Source organism: Lissotriton helveticus, chromosome 12, assembly GCF_964261635.1.
Source record: "Lissotriton helveticus chromosome 12, aLisHel1.1, whole genome shotgun sequence".
NCBI classification, from domain to species: domain Eukaryota; kingdom Metazoa; phylum Chordata; class Amphibia; order Caudata; family Salamandridae; genus Lissotriton; species Lissotriton helveticus.
This window is the reverse complement of record NC_136073.1, coordinates 735,689,988-735,711,341: the sequence shown is the minus strand read 5'-3', so window position 1 is coordinate 735,711,341 and position 21,354 is coordinate 735,689,988. Positions and strand designations below refer to the sequence as shown.

Below are 21,354 nucleotides of genomic sequence, written 5' to 3'. Positions count from 1 at the left end.
TTCTACTCTCCAAGGTGCAGCTTCCATCAGACCCCTCCTCTCCTCCCCTGCCAAGCTTCCACCACCACCAACTGCAGGGCTGCCTTTGTGGCTGGTTTACTCTTCGGATTAGTGGCTGAGGGATGAGACGAGTGGCCATGACGGGCCATCTGCACCTGCAGTCTTGCCTTTGTCCAGGAGAGTTTGTCTTAAGGGGTAACCTGGCTGTACTGAAGCACCTGTCATACGTGGCCCACAAGTGGTTCTCAACTATGGTCAAATTCCTTTGACCTGCAATGTTATTAAAAAAAAACGACTGCCCTACTACTTCATGGAATGGACAGGTCTGTAAAGAGATGCATCATGGGAACCCTTTCCATGCCCCGGTACTGGGAGTAGGGTGACATGCAGCTGCGACAATAAGTCTCCGCAGGACACCTTTCATTTTCCTTGTTTTGTGATTATTTTAGTAGCCCCAGAAAGTGATTTGTAGTACTTTTAATGAAATCCCCGAACTTTTCACTAGTACATCCTGCCCTTGTTTACCTGCAGATGCTTCCTAATGAACTTGTTTTGTTTACTGTACTGTGTTTTTTACATGCGGCATTAACGTCAAGATCTGGACCCGACTGATTTCCTTGTTCTGTCATGGGTTTTTAGTTGAGATGTATTTTATGTGAAAGTGAAATATTAAGATGATTTTATACTGTATTTATTGTTTTCTTTTATGGTTGTTTTTGTCAACCGATTACAGATTTTAAGATGATGATGATGATGATGCCCCAGTACTGGGATGTCTATGCATGGTACCGGTCGGATAGAGGAACATCATGAGAACCTTGTGACCATCTCAGTCCTGGGACATGGTGCCGACTGCAGTTCAGAATACATGTGCATGTCTCAATAATGCGATGATTCTGCCACTCGCAATTGGAATTCTATGAATTTCTTAATAATATCAATGCATGGTGCCAGCTGTAACACAGGTGTTATAATTGTATTAAATGGAGGTACATAGTAAATAAGTAAGGATTTTGCTAACTTCCTGCCTAACACACAGTCTTCAGTGCGGCCACCTTTTTTCCTATTGGATGCGTTGGCATGACTTGAAAACAGCATTCCAGCATTTACTGGGGACTGAAATGTCAGTCAAGACACAGAGGACCTTGAATACGCCTCATTCTAAGTGGCTTCTTTGTTCAGTCTGAGTTACAAACAGAACAATATCTATCTATATATATATACTTTGGGAGGAAATATATATATATATATATATATATATATATATATATATATATATATATATATGTGTTTTTTTGCAAAATAAAGACGCCGCACTCTGGAATTGAAAAAGAACTCTTCTTTATTCGGCAAACTCCATCGTGTATATATATGTGTGTGTGTATATATATATATATATAAAAATATATGTATCCTTAGAACTTAGCTCACTCATTTCCCTGCTGCAGATGAACGAATACGGACTCTAATTAACTTGTGCTCCTTAGTTTATTGACAACACTCCACCATCCATGATATATAATTTCATTTTTTGGGGGGGCGATCATGAGGTGCAAGGTCACAGTGATCAATCAGTCAAGGCAGAGCTGTAAAAATGTGCCCCGAGTGGTCAGCGTGCCTTGAAGACTGAGGCTTTCTGTCCTCGTTGGCCACAGCTATGTCTGTGACCCCTCCAGGGGCTGCAGAAGTTCACAGATGACCCCTGCCTGACAGGACATCAGTGGTGATTAATGCAGCTGGTAGCAGCTAACAGTACGAGCTTTATGTGACCCTGAGGACGACAGTCGTCGATGAATGGAGCCATTGAGTTGTGGGGTCTTCTCTGAGGGCAACTAATCCGTCAGAGCTTAAAGAATGTAACTGGCCAGAAATTCCATAAAAAATGATCTGGCTACCATATCAAAAAATAATAATGTCTGTACCCTGAGGTGCAGAAGAAGTCATTGACTAGGGTGTGAAGGACCAGCCAGCTCTGTTGTTCTTCCTCACTCTACATTTTCTCTGTGTTAATTATCTAGAGACTCTGTTTAGGCCAGTATTTACATATGTTCTTGGGGAGATCCTGGTTAATAAATTATGCCGTTTAAATTAAGAGTCTTCTTGATGTAACCAGGAAAATTACACACCAAATACTTGCTTTCTGCATGCCTGCATCATAATCTTTCTTTCCTAGGATATTGGGGCTTATTGTGCATGTTACTGCTATCCAAGGCAGTCTGTCGCTTTCATATTTCTTAGGTGTTTGGTTCAAGCTGGACTGGGCTCTAAAGAGTGCTTTGCATAAAGCGTTTTATATTGTATGAGCATCTCAAGTAGGAGTTGCTGACAGTGTACTTCATCACGAGTGCCCCGGATTTCCTAATGGGACCTGTTACAGAGATCCAAGATAAGGAGAAACACTATGGTTGTATCATTTTTCTCCCAAAGTAGAAATGTCTAGGGGAAGCCCTGTGGAATAATGAGGAATTACACAGTCAATGAAACCTGGAATTTAGATTTTATCCTTCAACTTTGATTTTATTGTACTTTTTTTTTTACTGTATTTTGAACTGTAAGTGCAGTAGAGAGGTTGTGGATGTATGGTTTTATGTTTGTGCTATGACCATGTTGGAAAGTCTAATTTGCGCCCTCTAGTCAGATCCCCCACAAGGATATTGTAATTTTGCAGTTAGCAAAAAAAATCTAAAATAAATCTGAACTTTTGTAAAAATCCTGTGATTTATACAAGAGTCTATGCAAAAATTGCCTTCTTTTTATTGGCCTTGCACTGCTGCTGAGCCAATAAAATGAAGGTGAGCATCAGGCAGCAGAGGTGTCAAGTTCCTGTGTTGCGTGCCTGTAAAATTGAAAATGCACCGGGGATCTTCTTCTGTGCTAATAGGCTGCGCTCGACTCCCTGCTTACCTACCTTTTTCCCCAGCCTACCTCATAACCACTGCCCTTTGTCCCACAGGACTCACAATCCCCCTGCTGCCCCGTGAATGCTCTACACCGCACCCTCTTCTCTGCCTCTTCCATCCCATGACTTATGGCCAAAGTCTCTCTTCCCTGTCTCTATTCCAGAACTCTCATCTAGACCCTCTTCATTTCCATACGCACCCACCGCGTTAGCAGTGCCACACCACCCCTGCATTTGTGCTCTGCTGCACTGTACACCTTTGGGATGGAGGTTGTTGGATGCTAGAGAGAGCAGAGGCTTCAAATTTAGATTTCAACTCTCTGGCATCAGACACCCCCTTGTTCCGAGGCTCTGAGCTGCTGGTCACTCTGCAAGGTCACCAAGTTCCACTACTACTACTACGATTTAGTGGTGTGCTGTGGAAGTCTATTATTCTTTTTCATCTTATTTAAAAATATCTTTACATTCCCATCATTGGTCAACGCCTGTCGTGGCCTACCCTTTCAGGCCACCATTCTCCAGTGTGTCATTAGAATGTACACCCTTCTTGATCTTCACACTTTCTCACTGTGTCTTACACTGTGCCACCTCTCTCTGTTTCTGTGCGTGCATCCTGAAGGGTCAGTTCTTTTGCGTTGTGTAGATATGATAAACTTCCTACCAATTCTTCCTTTCATCTTTCATGCAATTTGTTTAAAAATCTCATTTTCTGACCTTCACTGACAACGTTCATTGTTATATATATATATATATATATATATATTTTTTTTTTTAGAGTTTTATATAGCGGGAACTAAACCCGAAGGTATCGGTTATCAGATCGCTTTACATGAGCACCAGTTGCTTACACAAGGACACATTCATTTTTGTTAGGCACGGGAGATTAAGTGATTTGCCCTGAATCATAGGATGTTGAGCGGCGTCGTTGCCGAGACTCTAACCTGGTTCCCCAGCTTCGAAGTCGACCGCTCTAGCCGTAAGGCTACACACATATGAAAGCATTTGTACTCCTTTGGGTTTGGAAGGTTTGGAAGACAAGTTTGGTTTTTAATGCTAAACCTAAAATCAAATTTGTATTTATATACTTATTTTATTTTTGCAACCAGGGATTTCTCCCAGTCAGTCCACAATGTAGGGTTTCTTTTGTCATACGCTTCTCATTTGTTATCTCTTCATTGTCTGTGCCAAAATATGGTGCCTCAATCTGTCTGAGACGTGTGCCAATCCCCTGCAATGCTTTGCCTGTTAAATGTTACCAGTGAAAAAGTACTCTCACTGAGGCAGGAAGATGGCCACCACTTTCTGTTTGGACAGTTCTACTCATGATGGAGAGTTGCAGCAGGTAATGTTATCCATCTATAATGTCCCCGCTATTAATTTGCAGTAACTGTTTTGAGGTCCTTTGTGTTGTACAGTGTAACCACTACTTAACACTGCCTCACTGCTGTCTTTAGATTTTTCTGGTAGGGTAGCTTTCCCACAGAATGTTTTCAGACCATCCTTATAGGAAAGTTTATTGCAGAATGTAAGTAGTCACTTCTGAGGACAAATTAGGTCCTACGGTTAATGGGGTGGTGGTCTCTTGTAAGTCAGATCTCTCTGACATTCCAATAGGACAGGTATCTAATTGAAATGGAGACAGATCTCTTGAGAACGCTCTTATGACAGACATCTTATTTATGATGGTTATCTGTTAAATGTAGGACATCACTTGCAGACAAGTCTTGCAATATCAGAGGTATTCTTTCACATTCCACGTCCAGAGTTGGGAAATAGAAGTGGCTTTAGATGGACCTTAAATGAAGCTAGGGATCTGTCTATTGTGAAGTGGAAGTAAGTTCCAAAAGTATGCATCAACTATTGTCCATTTTAGACATTCTTGAACGGGTATTCTACTTGGGAGTCTTTTGGCCTAAGCCAAGCTTAAGTCTCTGTTTAGTCAGAGTATTCCAGCAAGCACGTTCCAACCAAATGTTTCGATCTCTTGAAGTGATGGATTTATAATATTTGTCATAATATTATTAACTGTTTTATTTGGCGTTATACCACACTTCTAGAACAGATGTGACAATTACCCAATTTATGGACCACAGTTTAGTAAAAGCCAAACACCCAGAATGTTGTTCTAGACTACAATGATAGTTAATCCAAAGAGCACGGCAAAGCGGAGACCTGGGCAAACCTTGAGGGCTCCAAATATTATCCTAGTTGCTTGTTTGGATTCCTCAGAGACTTTTAATTATTAGTCTGGTGGCTCCTAGAAGTGAGGCTGCCCGATACTAAAGAATCTGACAATTACTCTTGCCATGGTAGCTCCTACGTGTGTCTATAAATTGTATCTGATTTATAACCTAAATGCAGTAGTTGCAGGTTTTAACGATCCCAAGGACTTTAGCCCTTTGCTATGGGACAGTCACTCACAGAAGTGGTTTGGCTGAATTTCTAGCAGGTCTGATCTCTCACAGGTAGGGCCTTCACATCCTTGAAGTATTGAAATCCTACAGACAGTGCTTAAGTGTTTCCATTCATCAAAGGCCTCCTCCAGATAGTGCTTGCAATTCTTGATAGGACAGATCCCCCCCGCACACGTGTAGGCCGTGCTGTGCGGGCATGCCTCTCACAGTTAGGGAGCTTCCAGGTAGCATTTCATTGTCGGTTGGGCGATTGAGATTCTAATCTTCGGATTCTATATCTCCTGCTTACACATTTTATGAAATAGGAGATACGTGCTAATAACTAAAGTGATGCCCAAAATCAGACCTCAAGAGAATGGCCTTTCCTAATGATGTGATCTCACAAAGTTGCTTCTGCAGACTGGCTGGTAAGTACATCTGAGTTTGTTTTTTATTAGTGATTGAGACTTTCTAATGTTTGCCTGACTTTGGTGATAAATAAAATGCTGTATTATCTTCCAAAATGGAACATTTAATTACTTTATCTTGATTTGCCCCACATACAATAATAAGCATATAGCCTGTCATGTTTGTAGAGATGACCATGGGCGAAATGTGTGTAGGAATCCAGGTGTATTCCACTGTTAATATGTGGTAATGAAGTGCATGTGGTTTCTTATTATTTAGCATTGGACCTTTCGGATCATTATTTAAGGTTGTTTATATCTATTCTGAAAAGTATTGAAGAGACAGTTTTTTTAATGGACTCTGATATTTGAGAATCTCATTCGCCGCGGATACGCCTTGAAACCAAGTGGAAGTCTCTACAATGTAAATGATAGGGGAAATCATGTGTGGTACAGCACAAATCACACAATTTACTCTTTGCACCAAATTATTACTAGTTTTATTGTGATCAGTAACTTGTCACAGAATTTCTGCGAGTCTCTGCTGTGAATCCGCAAATTTCAGAATTTGAAGAAGTAATGAAAATGTAGTGGTATGAATGTTCAGTAGCATGATTATCGCACATCTCTAATTGTAGCTCTCTGACTGTGCAGAAAATGACATTTGCACATATTAAAAAATAGACGGCTTCTTATCAGAAATTGTAATGTTTATTCTATTTGAATTTAACCCAATGTAGAAAATTGATATGCGCAGAGACCCATATGTCATTGTGTGAGTGGTTTCCAGTTCATAATGTGAAGTCACTAGGTCCTCTGTATCATGACTTACTACATTCGGCAAGTATACAATTAGCCATGGGGAAAGACATGTAGTTATTGATTTAAAAATTCTAGTTTTTCCTTTTGATTTGTTCAGAGACCCTCTTTCTCTTCTTTCAGAACGTGCGCAGGCTGGTGCAGAATCTGAGAGTGTCTGAGACGGATGCAGTCCGGCTGGTCATGCTCTATGCTCTCCACTATGAGCGGCACAGCAGCAACAACCTGCCTGGGCTCTTGATGGACCTCAAGAACAGGGGCGTCTCGGATAGAAACCGCAAGGTATGGTAGCTATAGCCTCATGCAACTGTGTCTTTTAACCATTAGAGGTCTGTGCTTTCTGCTAGCAGGTACCACCATCATCAGCAGATCCGATGGTGGGTAGAAGAGTCTCTTGGGCTAAAATGTTAATTAACTCCCTCACTGTCGCTGTGCTCTAAAATGGAATCGATGATTACGCTGTAAAAAGTCCACACATTTCCCTAAGTCGTTTTCTCCTGCCCATAAAGTGAATGAAGAACCAAAGGTGGTGATGGACGGAGCGTTGACAATACAAACACTCACCCCCAGTCAACTGATCTGGGTTTAATCCATCACCGTTCTTTAGCTCACTCCGCCACCCCAGTTCAGACATGGCCATATGCAAATCAGTCTGACCCTGTGCCTCATGGGAACAGTCCAGCCCGAACTGCCAAGCCATGTCTTCCCTGGACCGGAATCAAGCTTCCCTGGACCGGTTTCTGGCATTGCAGCCGTCTTCAGCCGGGCTTGCTTGACTCCAGTGGCAAAGTGAGCAAGGGACTCACGTCTGAGCATACCCTGCCAACTTAGGGCGAACAAAGAAAAATCAAAGGTGGTGATGGACGGAGCGTTGATAATACAAACACTCACCCCCAGTCAACTGATCTGGGTTTAATCCATCACCGTTCTTTAGCTCACTCCGCCACCCCAGTTCAGACATGGCCATATGCAAATCAGTCTGACCCTGTGCCTCATGGGAACAGTCCAGCCCGAACTGCCAAGCCATGTCTTCCCTGGACCGGAATCAAGCTTCCCAGGACCGGTTTCTGGCATTGCAGCCGTCTTCAGCCGGGCTTGCTTGACTCCAGTGGCAAAGTGAGCAAGGGACTCATGTCTGAGCATACCCTGCCAACTTAAAGCGAACAAAGAAAAACCAAAGGTGGTGATGGACAGAGCGTTGACAATACAAACACTCACCCCCAGTCAACTGATCTGGGTTTAATCCATCACCGTTCTTTAGCTCAATCCGCCACCCCAGTTCAGACATGGCCATATGCAAATCAGTCTGACCCTGTGCCTCAAGGGAACAGTCCAGCCCGAACTGCCAAGCCATGTCTTTCCTGGACCGGAATCAAGCTTCCCAGGACCGGTTTCTGGCATTGCAGCCGTCTTCAGCCGGGCTTGCTTGACTCCAGTGGCAAAGTGAGCAAGGAACTCACGTCTGAGCATACCCTGCCAACTTAGGGCGAACAAAGAACAACCAAAGGTGGTGATGGACGGAGCGTTGACAATACAAACACTCACCCCCAGTCAACTGATCTGGGTTTAATCCATCACCGTTCTTTAGCTCACTCCGCCACCCCAGTTCAGACATGGCCATATGCAAATCAGTCTGACCCTGTGCCTCATGGGAACAGTCCAGCCCGAACTGCCAAGCCATGTCTTCCCTGGACCGGAATCAAGCTTCCCAGGACCGGTTTCTGGCATTGCAGCCGTCTTCAGCCGGGCTTGCTTGACTCCAGTGGCAAAGTGAGCAAGGGACTCACGTCTGAGCATTTATTTTATTTATTTTATTTTATTTTATGTAGCTTATAAAGCGCGCAGCTACCCCCTGAGGGGTGTCCCGGCGCTGGAACCTGAGTCTTTAGAGGGGAGAGAAGGAACGGACAGGGGAAGTGACATGATAAATCAGAGTCTAGAAAAGAGCCAGGTTTTGAGTCTGGCCCGGAAGACAGATTCAGAGGGGCAGAATCTGAGCTCAACTGGCAGGGAGTTCCATAGTTTTGCAGCAATGACGCTGAATCCTCTGCCACCCATTCTGGAAAGTCTAAAGCGGGGGGAGATCAGAAGGCATAGGTCATTGGATCTCAAGGATCTGATGGACCGGGATATTGAGACTCGTTTTTTTAGATAGTTTGGTCCGCGGTCATTAATGGCTCGATGAGTCAGGGTAAGGATCTTAAACTGAATTCGGCTGGCCACAGGTAGCCAGTGCAGTTCCCTACGATATGCGGCGACTGACTGACGATAAGAAATGTTACCAATCAGCCTCGCCGCCGCATTCTGGACAATCTGCAGCCGGTCAATAAGGTATTGGGGAGCACCGGCATACAGGCTATTAGCATAGTCCAGGTGGGACGTGATGAGAGCGTGGGTAACTGTCCGGCGGGAATCCAAAGGGAGATAGGGGAGGATTTTCCTGATCATGCGTAGCTTCAGGAAGCAGGCCGAGGTCACTTTTTGAATCTGAGTCTTGCATGATAAGGAGTCATTGAAATGGAAGCCCAGGTTGCGGGCCGAGTGGACGGGAGAGGGGGCGGGATCGAGTGCCGCGGGCCACCACCAGGAGGAGGGGATGGAGTTCTTCTGGTTAAAAAACAGCACCTCTGTTTTGTCCGCGTTGAGTCTTAGATGGTTTTCAGACATCCAATCGCTGATGATGTTAAGACACCGGCGGAAGTTGGAGAACGCGGAGTCAGAGTGGCCTCTAAAGGAGAACACCAGCTGAGTATCATCAGCATAAGAGACCACCCTGACTCCGCAGGACTCCACCACGCCGGCCAGTGGGGCAAGATATATGTTAAAAAACAGAGGGCTGAGGGCCGAGCCCTGTGGCACGCCGCAAAACAAGGGTTTTTCCTCCGATCTGAAAGGCCGCAACAGCACCCTTTGACTTCTTCCAGAGAGGAAGGACTCAATCCAACTGATGGCAGTGCCGCCAATGCCCATGTGCCGTAGTCGGTCAAGGAGAATGGAGTGGGATACCGTATCGAATGCCGCGGACAGGTCGAGGAGGACCAACATGGCCTCCTCGCCTCTGTCCACGCACTCTCGAATGGTCTCCGAGACCTCCAGCAGAGCCGTCTCGGTACTGTATCCCGCCTGAAATCCAGATTGCGAGTCGTGCAGTAGTGAATTGTTCTCCAAGTACTCCGTGAGTTGCAACTGCACGGCTTTCTCCAAAACTTTAGCAGGTTTGGGAAGGAGAGATATAGGGCGGTAGTTGGAGAATACAGTGGGATCGGCATCTGTCTTTTTTAGAATTGGGATCACCAAGGCTTCCTTCCAGGTGGTAGGGAAAACGCCATAGTGTAGAGAAGCATTCCAGACGGAGAGGAAAGGGTCGGCTAGCAGGGGGGCCAATTCACCCATAGTTTTGGCCGGAACGGGGTCAGAGGGTGCACCAGACTTGCAGTGAATGAGTAGTTTGATAGCATCCTCCTGGGCAAGTTTATTGAACGCAAGAAGGGACGGAGAGTCGGGGGGGTCGGTAGACGAGGGCCGAGGCATTGGCCCTTTAGGGAAGGAAACGCAAAGTTTATCGATCTTTTCAAGGAAAAAGTCCGAGAGTCCTTCACAAAGTTTCTGGCTAGCTGAGACCTGACTGGTCCTGGCCGGAGGGGTGATAAAATCTTTAACGATGGAAAAGAGGGTTTTAGAAGAGTTTTTGGCCTTGGCGATTTGGAGCGAGAAGTGGTCTTTCATGGCTGTTTTTTTATGTTTGAGAAATTTTCTCAAGGCCGCCTTGTAGGCAAGCTTAGCTTCAAGATCGTAATTAAGCCTCCACTTCCGTTCTAGTGCTTTACAGCTGCTTTTTTCCTCGCGGAGGGAGGTGGAGAACCAGGGAGCAGAAGGACGGGATCTAGTGGAAGTGATGAGTTTCTGGGGGGCAATAAGATCAATAGCATTGATAAGGGCGGAGTTTAGTCTGGCGATATTAAAATCGATATCCGGGGATAGATGGTCCGTCTGGAAATGGAATATCGGGTCCAGGGAAGCACAAGTGACTTTGTGCCATTTCCTACCCAGCTCTTTCCTGGGCACAGGAGGGATGGATTTACGGTCTAAGGCCAAAGAAAAGGGGATAAGGTAATGGTCCGACCATGTAAGAGGAAGGGAGGGGGAAACAATAACAGTGGGGAAATTAGCAAAAATAAGATCCAGGGTGTGACCTGCCACATGAGTAGGACCGGTGACAAGTTGAGTAAAATTAAGGCTATCCATGATTTCCAGTAAATTCTTCGCTTTTGCGCAAAGGGAATTATCGACGTGAAGGTTAAAATCACCTAGAACTAAAAAATATTGATGTTTCAAGGCTAGATCAGCTAACTGGTGGGTGAGAGCGGTAAGAGAAAGAGAGGCCGCTGTGGGGGGGTTGTAGATTAGAGAGCCAGCTAGAATAACAGCCGCGGAATCTGACACTGAGAAGTAGAGGGCTTCAATAATACCAATGTTGGTGAGTTTGGTAATGGTCAGCTGGAAATGAGATTTAAAGATGATTGCTAGTCCGCCTCCCGATTTACCCCCTGCCCGATTAACACATTTTATGTCATAGCCTGATGGAATGGCTAAATAGATGTCCGGGGAGGAGGAGTCAGTCATCCAAGACTCAGTGAGGAATAAAATATCCCACTCCTCAGAGGAAATCAACAACCAGATGTCATTAGCATGACGGGGGAGAGACCGGCAGTTGACTAAGCCTGCTTTCAGCGTCCGATGATTGGAGGTCGAAAGCTGCGGCGTGGGATCAGGTGGCAAAGGGGGAAGGAAGGGCGGGAGAGTGAAGTTGCATTGAGGGCAGTAAAATGGAGCTGATTTAAGGTGGGAAGGGTTGCAGGTAGTGACGGCACAGAGAGAGGGATTGAGTGAGTGGAGCTGGGAGTTGGTCCAGCATATGCGTGCGGAATCAGCAACGTGGGCAGGGGGACAGGCCCTGGGCCCGGTCCAGGCCCGGACGGGCCCAGACGGGCTTGCCTTTGGCGCGCCTTCGGCGCGCTGACGGCGCGCCCGCTGCGCCCGTCCGCTGCGCTTCCTGGCGAGGCACATGATTTATACCTGAGAGGGAGGGCGTCACGGGGGCGTGGCCAGCCGAGGTGGGCGTGTCTAGGGACGCGCCTCGCCCTCTGTGATGGCGGTGAGGAATCGTTGCAGCGCTGAGAACGCTGTTTAAAGCAGGGGGTGAGTAGGTCTTAAGGTTAAAAGCATAACACAATCAAGTTTTTTTAAAAACGAAGGGTTCACTCCCGGCTTCCGCCTCAGGAGACTCACATTCGGTAATGCCGCGCTGTCAGCTGTGCGCGCTATTTAAAGAAATATCAGGGGGCGTGGCCAGCCGAGGTGGGCGTGTCTAGGGACGCGCCTCGCCCTCTGTGATGGCGGTGAGGAATCGTTGCAGCGCTGAGAACGCTGTTTAAAGCAGGGGGTGAGTAGGTCTTAAGGTTAAAAGCATAACACAATCAAGTTTTTTTAAAAACGAAGGGTTCACTCCCGGCTTCCGCCTCAGGAGACTCACATTCGGTAATGCCGCGCTGTCAGCTGTGCGCGCTATTTAAAGAAATATCAGGGGGCGTGGCCAGCCGAGGTGGGCGTGTCTAGGGACGCGCCTCGCCCTCTGTGATGGCGGTGAGGAATCGTTGCAGCGCTGAGAACGCTGTTTAAAGCAGGGGGTGAGTAGGTCTTAAGGTTAAAAGCATAACACAATCAAGTTTTTTTTAAAACGAAGGGTTCACTCCCGGCTTCCGCCTCAGGAGACTCACATTCGGTAATGCCGCGCTGTCAGCTGTGCGCGCTATTTAAAGAAATATCAGGGGGCGTGGCCAGCCGAGGTGGGCGTGTCTAGGGACGCGCCTCGCCCTCTGTGATGGCGGTGAGGAATCGTTGCAGCGCTGAGAACGCTGTTTAAAGCAGGGGGTGAGTAGGTCTTAAGGTTAAAAGCATAACACAATCAAGTTTTTTTAAAAACGAAGGGTTCACTCCCGGCTTCCGCCTCAGGAGACTCACATTCGGTAATGCCGCGCTGTCAGCTGTGCGCGCTATTTAAAGAAATATCAGGGGGCGTGGCCAGCCGAGGTGGGCGTGTCTAGGGACGCGCCTCGCCCTCTGTGATGGCGGTGAGGAATCGTTGCAGCGCTGAGAACGCTGTTTAAAGCAGGGGGTGAGTAGGTCTTAAGGTTAAAAGCATAACACAATCAAGTTTTTTTAAAAACGAAGGGTTCACTCCCGGCTTCCGCCTCAGGAGACTCACATTCGGTAATGCCGCGCTGTCAGCTGTGCGCGCTATTTAAAGAAATATCAGGGGGCGTGGCCAGCCGAGGTGGGCGTGTCTAGGGACGCGCCTCGCCCTCTGTGATGGCGGTGAGGAATCGTTGCAGCGCTGAGAACGCTGTTTAAAGCAGGGGGTGAGTAGGTCTTAAGGTTAAAAGCATAACACAATCAAGTTTTTTTAAAAACGAAGGGTTCACTCCCGGCTTCCGCCTCAGGAGACTCACATTCGGTAATGCCGCGCTGTCAGCTGTGCGCGCTATTTAAAGAAATATCAGGGGGCGTGGCCAGCCGAGGTGGGCGTGTCTAGGGACGCGCCTCGCCCTCTGTGATGGCGGTGAGGAATCGTTGCAGCGCTGAGAACGCTGTTTAAAGCAGGGGGTGAGTAGGTCTTAAGGTTAAAAGCATAACACAATCAAGTTTTTTTAAAAACGAAGGGTTCACTCCCGGCTTCCGCCTCAGGAGACTCACATTCGGTAATGCCGCGCTGTCAGCTGTGCGCGCTATTTAAAGAAATATCAGGGGGCGTGGCCAGCCGAGGTGGGCGTGTCTAGGGACGCGCCTCGCCCTCTGTGATGGCGGTGAGGAATCGTTGCAGCGCTGAGAACGCTGTTTAAAGCAGGGGGTGAGTAGGTCTTAAGGTTAAAAGCATAACACAATCAAGTTTTTTTAAAAACGAAGGGTTCACTCCCGGCTTCCGCCTCAGGAGACTCACATTCGGTAATGCCGCGCTGTCAGCTGTGCGCGCTATTTAAAGAAATATCAGGGGGCGTGGCCAGCCGAGGTGGGCGTGTCTAGGGACGCGCCTCGCCCTCTGTGATGGCGGTGAGGAATCGTTGCAGCGCTGAGAACGCTGTTTAAAGCAGGGGGTGAGTAGGTCTTAAGGTTAAAAGCATAACACAATCAAGTTTTTTTAAAAACGAAGGGTTCACTCCCGGCTTCCGCCTCAGGAGACTCACATTCGGTAATGCCGCGCTGTCAGCTGTGCGCGCTATTTAAAGAAATATCAGGGGGCGTGGCCAGCCGAGGTGGGCGTGTCTAGGGACGCGCCTCGCCCTCTGTGATGGCGGTGAGGAATCGTTGCAGCGCTGAGAACGCTGTTTAAAGCAGGGGGTGAGTAGGTCTTAAGGTTAAAAGCATAACACAATCAAGTTTTTTTAAAAACGAAGGGTTCACTCCCGGCTTCCGCCTCAGGAGACTCACATTCGGTAATGCCGCGCTGTCAGCTGTGCGCGCTATTTAAAGAAATATCAGGGTGCGTGGCCAGCCGAGGTGGGCGTGTCTAGGGACGCACCTCGCCCTCTGTGATGGCGGTGAGGAATCGTTGCAGCGCTGAGAACGCTGTTTAAAGCAGGGGGTGAGTAGGTCTTAAGGTTAAAAGCATAACACAATCAAGTTTTTTTAAAAACGAAGGGTTCACTCCCGGCTTCCGCCTCAGGAGACTCACATTCGGTAATGCCGCGCTGTCAGCTGTGCGCGCTATTTAAAGAAATATCAGGGGGCGTGGCCAGCCGAGGTGGGCGTGTCTAGGGACGCGCCTCGCCCTCTGTGATGGCGGTGAGGAATCGTTGCAGCGCTGAGAACGCTGTTTAAAGCAGGGGGTGAGTAGGTCTTAAGGTTAAAAGCATAACACAATCAAGTTTTTTTAAAAACGAAGGGTTCACTCCCGGCTTCCGCCTCAGGAGACTCACATTCGGTAATGCCGCGCTGTCAGCTGTGCGCGCTATTTAAAGAAATATCAGGGGGCGTGGCCAGCCGAGGTGGGCGTGTCTAGGGACGCGCCTCGCCCTCTGTGATGGCGGTGAGGAATCGTTGCAGCGCTGAGAACGCTGTTTAAAGCAGGGGGTGAGTAGGTCTTAAGGTTAAAAGCATAACACAATCAAGTTTTTTTAAAAACGAAGGGTTCACTCCCGGCTTCCGCCTCAGGAGACTCACATTCGGTAATGCCGCGCTGTCAGCTGTGCGCGCTATTTAAAGAAATATCAGGGGGCGTGGCCAGCCGAGGTGGGCGTGTCTAGGGACGCGCCTCGCCCTCTGTGATGGCGGTGAGGAATCGTTGCAGCGCTGAGAACGCTGTTTAAAGCAGGGGGTGAGTAGGTCTTAAGGTTAAAAGCATAACACAATCAAGTTTTTTTAAAAACGAAGGGTTCACTCCCGGCTTCCGCCTCAGGAGACTCACATTCGGTAATGCCGCGCTGTCAGCTGTGCGCGCTATTTAAAGAAATATCAGGGGGCGTGGCCAGCCGAGGTGGGCGTGTCTAGGGACGCGCCTCGCCCTCTGTGATGGCGGTGAGGAATCGTTGCAGCGCTGAGAACGCTGTTTAAAGCAGGGGGTGAGTAGGTCTTAAGGTTAAAAGCATAACACAATCAAGTTTTTTTAAAACGAAGGGTTCACTCCCGGCTTCCGCCTCAGGAGACTCACATTCGGTAATGCCGCGCTGTCAGCTGTGCGCGCTATTTAAAGAAATATCAGGGGGCGTGGCCAGCCGAGGTGGGCGTGTCTAGGGACGCGCCTCGCCCTCTGTGATGGCGGTGAGGAATCGTTGCAGCGCTGAGAACGCTGTTTAAAGCAGGGGGTGAGTAGGTCTTAAGGTTAAAAGCATAACACAATCAAGTTTTTTTAAAAACGAAGGGTTCACTCCCGGCTTCCGCCTCAGGAGACTCACATTCGGTAATGCCGCGCTGTCAGCTGTGCGCGCTATTTAAAGAAATATCAGGGGGCGTGGCCAGCCGAGGTGGGCGTGTCTAGGGACGCGCCTCGCCCTCTGTGATGGCGGTGAGGAATCGTTGCAGCGCTGAGAACGCTGTTTAAAGCAGGGGGTGAGTAGGTCTTAAGGTTAAAAGCATAACACAATCAAGTTTTTTTAAAAACGAAGGGTTCACTCCCGGCTTCCGCCTCAGGAGACTCACATTCGGTAATGCCGCGCTGTCAGCTGTGCGCGCTATTTAAAGAAATATCAGGGGGCGTGGCCAGCCGAGGTGGGCGTGTCTAGGGACGCGCCTCGCCCTCTGTGATGGCGGTGAGGAATCGTTGCAGCGCTGAGAACGCTGTTTAAAGCAGGGGGTGAGTAGGTCTTAAGGTTAAAAGCATAACACAATCAAGTTTTTTTAAAAACGAAGGGTTCACTCCCGGCTTCCGCCTCAGGAGACTCACATTCGGTAATGCCGCGCTGTCAGCTGTGCGCGCTATTTAAAGAAATATCAGGGGGCGTGGCCAGCCGAGGTGGGCGTGTCTAGGGACGCGCCTCGCCCTCTGTGATGGCGGTGAGGAATCGTTGCAGCGCTGAGAACGCTGTTTAAAGCAGGGGGTGAGTAGGTCTTAAGGTTAAAAGCATAACACAATCAAGTTTTTTTAAAAACGAAGGGTTCACTCCCGGCTTCCGCCTCAGGAGACTCACATTCGGTAATGCCGCGCTGTCAGCTGTGCGCGCTATTTAAAGAAATATCAGGGGGCGTGGCCAGCCGAGGTGGGCGTGTCTAGGGACGCGCCTCGCCCTCTGTGATGGCGGTGAGGAATCGTTGCAGCGCTGAGAACGCTGTTTAAAGCAGGGGGTGAGTAGGTCTTAAGGTTAAAAGCATAACACAATCAAGTTTTTTTAAAAACGAAGGGTTCACTCCCGGCTTCCGCCTCAGGAGACTCACATTCGGTAATGCCGCGCTGTCAGCTGTGCGCGCTATTTAAAGAAATATCAGGGGGCGTGGCCAGCCGAGGTGGGCGTGTCTAGGGACGCGCCTCGCCCTCTGTGATGGCGGTGAGGAATCGTTGCAGCGCTGAGAACGCTGTTTAAAGCAGGGGGTGAGTAGGTCTTAAGGTTAAAAGCATAACACAATCAAGTTTTTTTAAAAACGAAGGGTTCACTCCCGGCTTCCGCCTCAGGAGACTCACATTCGGTAATGCCGCGCTGTCAGCTGTGCGCGCTATTTAAAGAAATATCAGGGGGCGTGGCCAGCCGAGGTGGGCGTGTCTAGGGACGCGCCTCGCCCTCTGTGATGGCGGTGAGGAATCGTTGCAGCGCTGAGAACGCTGTTTAAAGCAGGGGGTGAGTAGGTCTTAAGGTTAAAAGCATAACACAATCAAGTTTTTTTAAAAACGAAGGGTTCACTCCCGGCTTCCGCCTCAGGAGACTCACATTCGGTAATGCCGCGCTGTCAGCTGTGCGCGCTATTTAAAGAAATATCAGGGGGCGTGGCCAGCCGAGGTGGGCGTGTCTAGGGACGCGCCTCGCCCTCTGTGATGGCGGTGAGGAATCGTTGCAGCGCTGAGAACGCTGTTTAAAGCAGGGGGTGAGTAGGTCTTAAGGTTAAAAGCATAACACAATCAAGTTTTTTTAAAAACGAAGGGTTCACTCCCGGCTTCCGCCTCAGGAGACTCACATTCGGTAATGCCGCGCTGTCAGCTGTGCGCGCTATTTAAAGAAATATCAGGGGGCGTGGCCAGCCGAGGTGGGCGTGTCTAGGGACGCGCCTCGCCCTCTGTGATGGCGGTGAGGAATCGTTGCAGCGCTGAGAACGCTGTTTAAAGCAGGGGGTGAGTAGGTCTTAAGGTTAAAAGCATAACACAATCAAGTTTTTTTAAAAACGAAGGGTTCACTCCCGGCTTCCGCCTCAGGAGACTCACATTCGGTAATGCCGCGCTGTCAGCTGTGCGCGCTATTTAAAGAAATATCAGGGGGCGTGGCCAGCCGAGGTGGGCGTGTCTAGGGACGCGCCTCGCCCTCTGTGATGGCGGTGAGGAATCGTTGCAGCGCTGAGAACGCTGTTTAAAGCAGGGGGTGAGTAGGTCTTAGGGTTAAAAGCATAACACAATCAAGTTTTTTTAAAAACGAAGGGTTCACTCCCGGCTTCCGCCTCAGGAGACTCACATTCGGTAATGCCGCGCTGTCAGCTGTGCGCGCTATTTAAAGAAATATCAGGGGGCGTGGCCAGCCGAGGTGGGCGTGTCTAGGGACGCGCCTCGCCCTCTGTGATGGCGGTGAGGAATCGTTGCAGCGCTGAGAACGCTGTTTAAAGCAGGGGGTGAGTAGGTCTTAAGGTTAAAAGCATAACACAATCAAGTTTTTTTAAAAACGAAGGGTTCACTCCCGGCTTCCGCCTCAGGAGACTCACATTCGGTAATGCCGCGCTGTCAGCTGTGCGCGCTATTTAAAGAAATATCAGGGGGCGTGGCCAGCCGAGGTGGGCGTGTCTAGGGACGCGCCTCGCCCTCTGTGATGGCGGTGAGGAATCGTTGCAGCGCTGAGAACGCTGTTTAAAGCAGGGGGTGAGTAGGTCTTAAGGTTAAAAGCATAACACAATCAAGTTTTTTTTAAAACGAAGGGTTCACTCCCGGCTTCCGCCTCAGGAGACTCACATTCGGTAATGCCGCGCTGTCAGCTGTGCGCGCTATTTAAAGAAATATCAGGGGGCGTGGCCAGCCGAGGTGGGCGTGTCTAGGGACGCGCCTCGCCCTCTGTGATGGCGGTGAGGAATCGTTGCAGCGCTGAGAACGCTGTTTAAAGCAGGGGGTGAGTAGGTCTTAAGGTTAAAAGCATAACACAATCAAGTTTTTTTAAAAACGAAGGGTTCACTCCCGGCTTCCGCCTCAGGAGACTCACATTCGGTAATGCCGCGCTGTCAGCTGTGCGCGCTATTTAAAGAAATATCAGGGGGCGTGGCCAGCCGAGGTGGGCGTGTCTAGGGACGCGCCTCGCCCTCTGTGATGGCGGTGAGGAATCGTTGCAGCGCTGAGAACGCTGTTTAAAGCAGGGGGTGAGTAGGTCTTAAGGTTAAAAGCATAACACAATCAAGTTTTTTTTAAAACGAAGGGTTCACTCCCGGCTTCCGCCTCAGGAGACTCACATTCGGTAATGCCGCGCTGTCAGCTGTGCGCGCTATTTAAAGAAATATCAGGGGGCGTGGCCAGCCGAGGTGGGCGTGTCTAGGGACGCGCCTCGCCCTCTGTGATGGCGGTGAGGAATCGTTGCAGCGCTGAGAACGCTGTTTAAAGCAGGGGGTGAGTAGGTCTTAAGGTTAAAAGCATAACACAATCAAGTTTTTTTAAAAACGAAGGGTTCACTCCCGGCTTCCGCCTCAGGAGACTCACATTCGGTAATGCCGCGCTGTCAGCTGTGCGCGCTATTTAAAGAAATATCAGGGGGCGTGGCCAGCCGAGGTGGGCGTGTCTAGGGACGCGCCTCGCCCTCTGTGATGGCGGTGAGGAATCGTTGCAGCGCTGAGAACGCTGTTTAAAGCAGGGGGTGAGTAGGTCTTAAGGTTAAAAGCATAACACAATCAAGTTTTTTTAAAAACGAAGGGTTCACTCCCGGCTTCCGCCTCAGGAGACTCACATTCGGTAATGCCGCGCTGTCAGCTGTGCGCGCTATTTAAAGAAATATCAGGGGGCGTGGCCAGCCGAGGTGGGCGTGTCTAGGGACGCGCCTCGCCCTCTGTGATGGCGGTGAGGAATCGTTGCAGCGCTGAGAACGCTGTTTAAAGCAGGGGGTGAGTAGGTCTTAAGGTTAAAAGCATAACACAATCAAGTTTTTTTTAAAACGAAGGGTTCACTCCCGGCTTCCGCCTCAGGAGACTCACATTCGGTAATGCCGCGCTGTCAGCTGTGCGCGCTATTTAAAGAAATATCAGGGGGCGTGGCCAGCCGAGGTGGGCGTGTCTAGGGACGCGCCTCGCCCTCTGTGATGGCGGTGAGGAATCGTTGCAGCGCTGAGAACGCTGTTTAAAGCAGGGGGTGAGTAGGTCTTAAGGTTAAAAGCATAACACAATCAAGTTTTTTTAAAAACGAAGGGTTCACTCCCGGCTTCCGCCTCAGGAGACTCACATTCGGCATACCCTGCCAACTTAGGGCGAACAAAGAACAACCAAAGGTGGTGATGGACGGAGCGTTGACAATACAAACATTCACCCCCAGTCAACTGATCTGGGTTTAATCCATCACCGTTCTTCAGCTCACTCCGCCACCCTAGTTCAGACATGGCCATATGCAAATCAGTCTGACTCTGTGCCTCATGGGAACAGTCCAGCCCGAACTGCCAAGCCATGTCTTCCCTGGACCGGAACAAGCTTCCCAGGACCGGTTTCTGGCATTACAGCCGTCTTCAGCCGGACTTGCTTGACTCCAGTGGCAAAGTGAGCAAGGGACTCACGTCTGAGCATACCCTGCCAACTTAGGGCGAACAAGCCGGGCTGAAGACGGCTGGAATGCCAGAAACCGGTCCTCGGAAGCTTGTTTCTGGTCCAGGGAAGGCATGGCTTGGCAGTTCGGGCTAGACTTGCATATAGCCATGTGTGAACTGGGGTGGCAGAGTGGGCTAAAGAACAGTGATGGATCAAACCCAGATCTTCTGACTGAGTGTGAGTGTTTGATTGGTTCAGATGCTCTGTCCATCACCACCCCCTTTTGTACCGCTTTGGCCGCCATAAGTGTGGCAGGGTATGCTCAGACGTGAGTCCCTTGCTCACTTTGCCACTGGATTCAAGCAAGCCGGGCTGAAGACGGCTGGAATGCCAGAAACGGGTCCTCGGAAGCTTGTTTCCGGTCCAGGGAAGGCATGGCTTGGCAGTTCGGGCTGGACTGTTCCCATGAGGCACAGGGTCAGACTGATTTGCATATAGCCATGTGTGAACTGGGGTGGCAGAGTGGGCTAAAGAACGGTGATGGATCAAACCCAGATCTTCTGACTGAGTGTGAGTGTTTGATTGGTTCAGATGCTCCGTCCATCACCACCCCCTTTTGTACCGCTTTGGCCGCCATAAGTGTGGCAGGGTATGCTCAGACGTGAGTCCCTTGCTCACTTTGCCACTGGATTCAAGCAAGCCGGGCTGAAGACGGCTGGAATGCCAGAAACCGGTCCTCGAAGCTTGTTTCCGGTCCAGGGAAGGCATGGCTTGGCAGTTCGGGCTGGACTGTTCCCATGAGGCACAGGGTCAGACTGATTTGCATATAGCCATGTGTGAACTGGGGTGGCAGAGTGGGCTAAAGAACGGTGATGGATCAAACCCAGATCTTCTGTCTGAGTGTGAGTGTTTGATTGGTTCAGATGCTCCGTCCATCACCACCCCCTTTTGTACCGTTTTGGCCGCCATAAGTGTGGCAGGGTATGCTCAGACAGACGTGAGTCCCTTGCTCACTTTGCCACTGGATTCAAGCAAGCCGGGCTGAAGACGGCTTGAATGCCAGAAACTGGTCCTCGGAAGCTTGTTTCCGTTCCAGGGAAGGCATGGCTTGGCAGTTCGGGCTGGACTGTTCCCATGAGGCACAGGGTCAGACTGATTTGCATATAGCCATGTGTGAACTGGGGTGGCAGAGTGGGCTAAAGAACGGTGATGGATCAAACCCAGATCTTCTGACTGAGTGTGAGTGTTTGATTGGTTCAGATGCTCCGTCCATCACCACCCCCTTCTGAACCGCTTTGGCCGCCATAAGTGTGGCAGGGTATGCTCAGACGTGAGTCCCTTGCTCACTTTGCTACTGGATTCAAGCAAGCCGGGCTGAAGACGGCTGGAATGCCAGAAACCGGTCCTCGGAAGCTTGTTTCCGGTCCAGGGAAGGCATGGCTTG

General features: G+C 49.2%; 1 protein-coding gene across 1 annotated transcript in view; it reads left to right on the top strand.

Annotated features, from left to right (window-relative positions):
- Positions 1 to 21,354, top strand: part of VPS45 (vacuolar protein sorting 45 homolog) — a 216,785-nt gene that overhangs the window by 95,144 nt on the left and 100,287 nt on the right. The window contains exon 11 of the mRNA XM_078671388.1: positions 6,642 to 6,800. Within this exon, the coding sequence (XP_078527514.1) occupies positions 6,642 to 6,800 (159 nt within the window). The remainder of the gene's footprint in view (positions 1 to 6,641; positions 6,801 to 21,354) is intronic.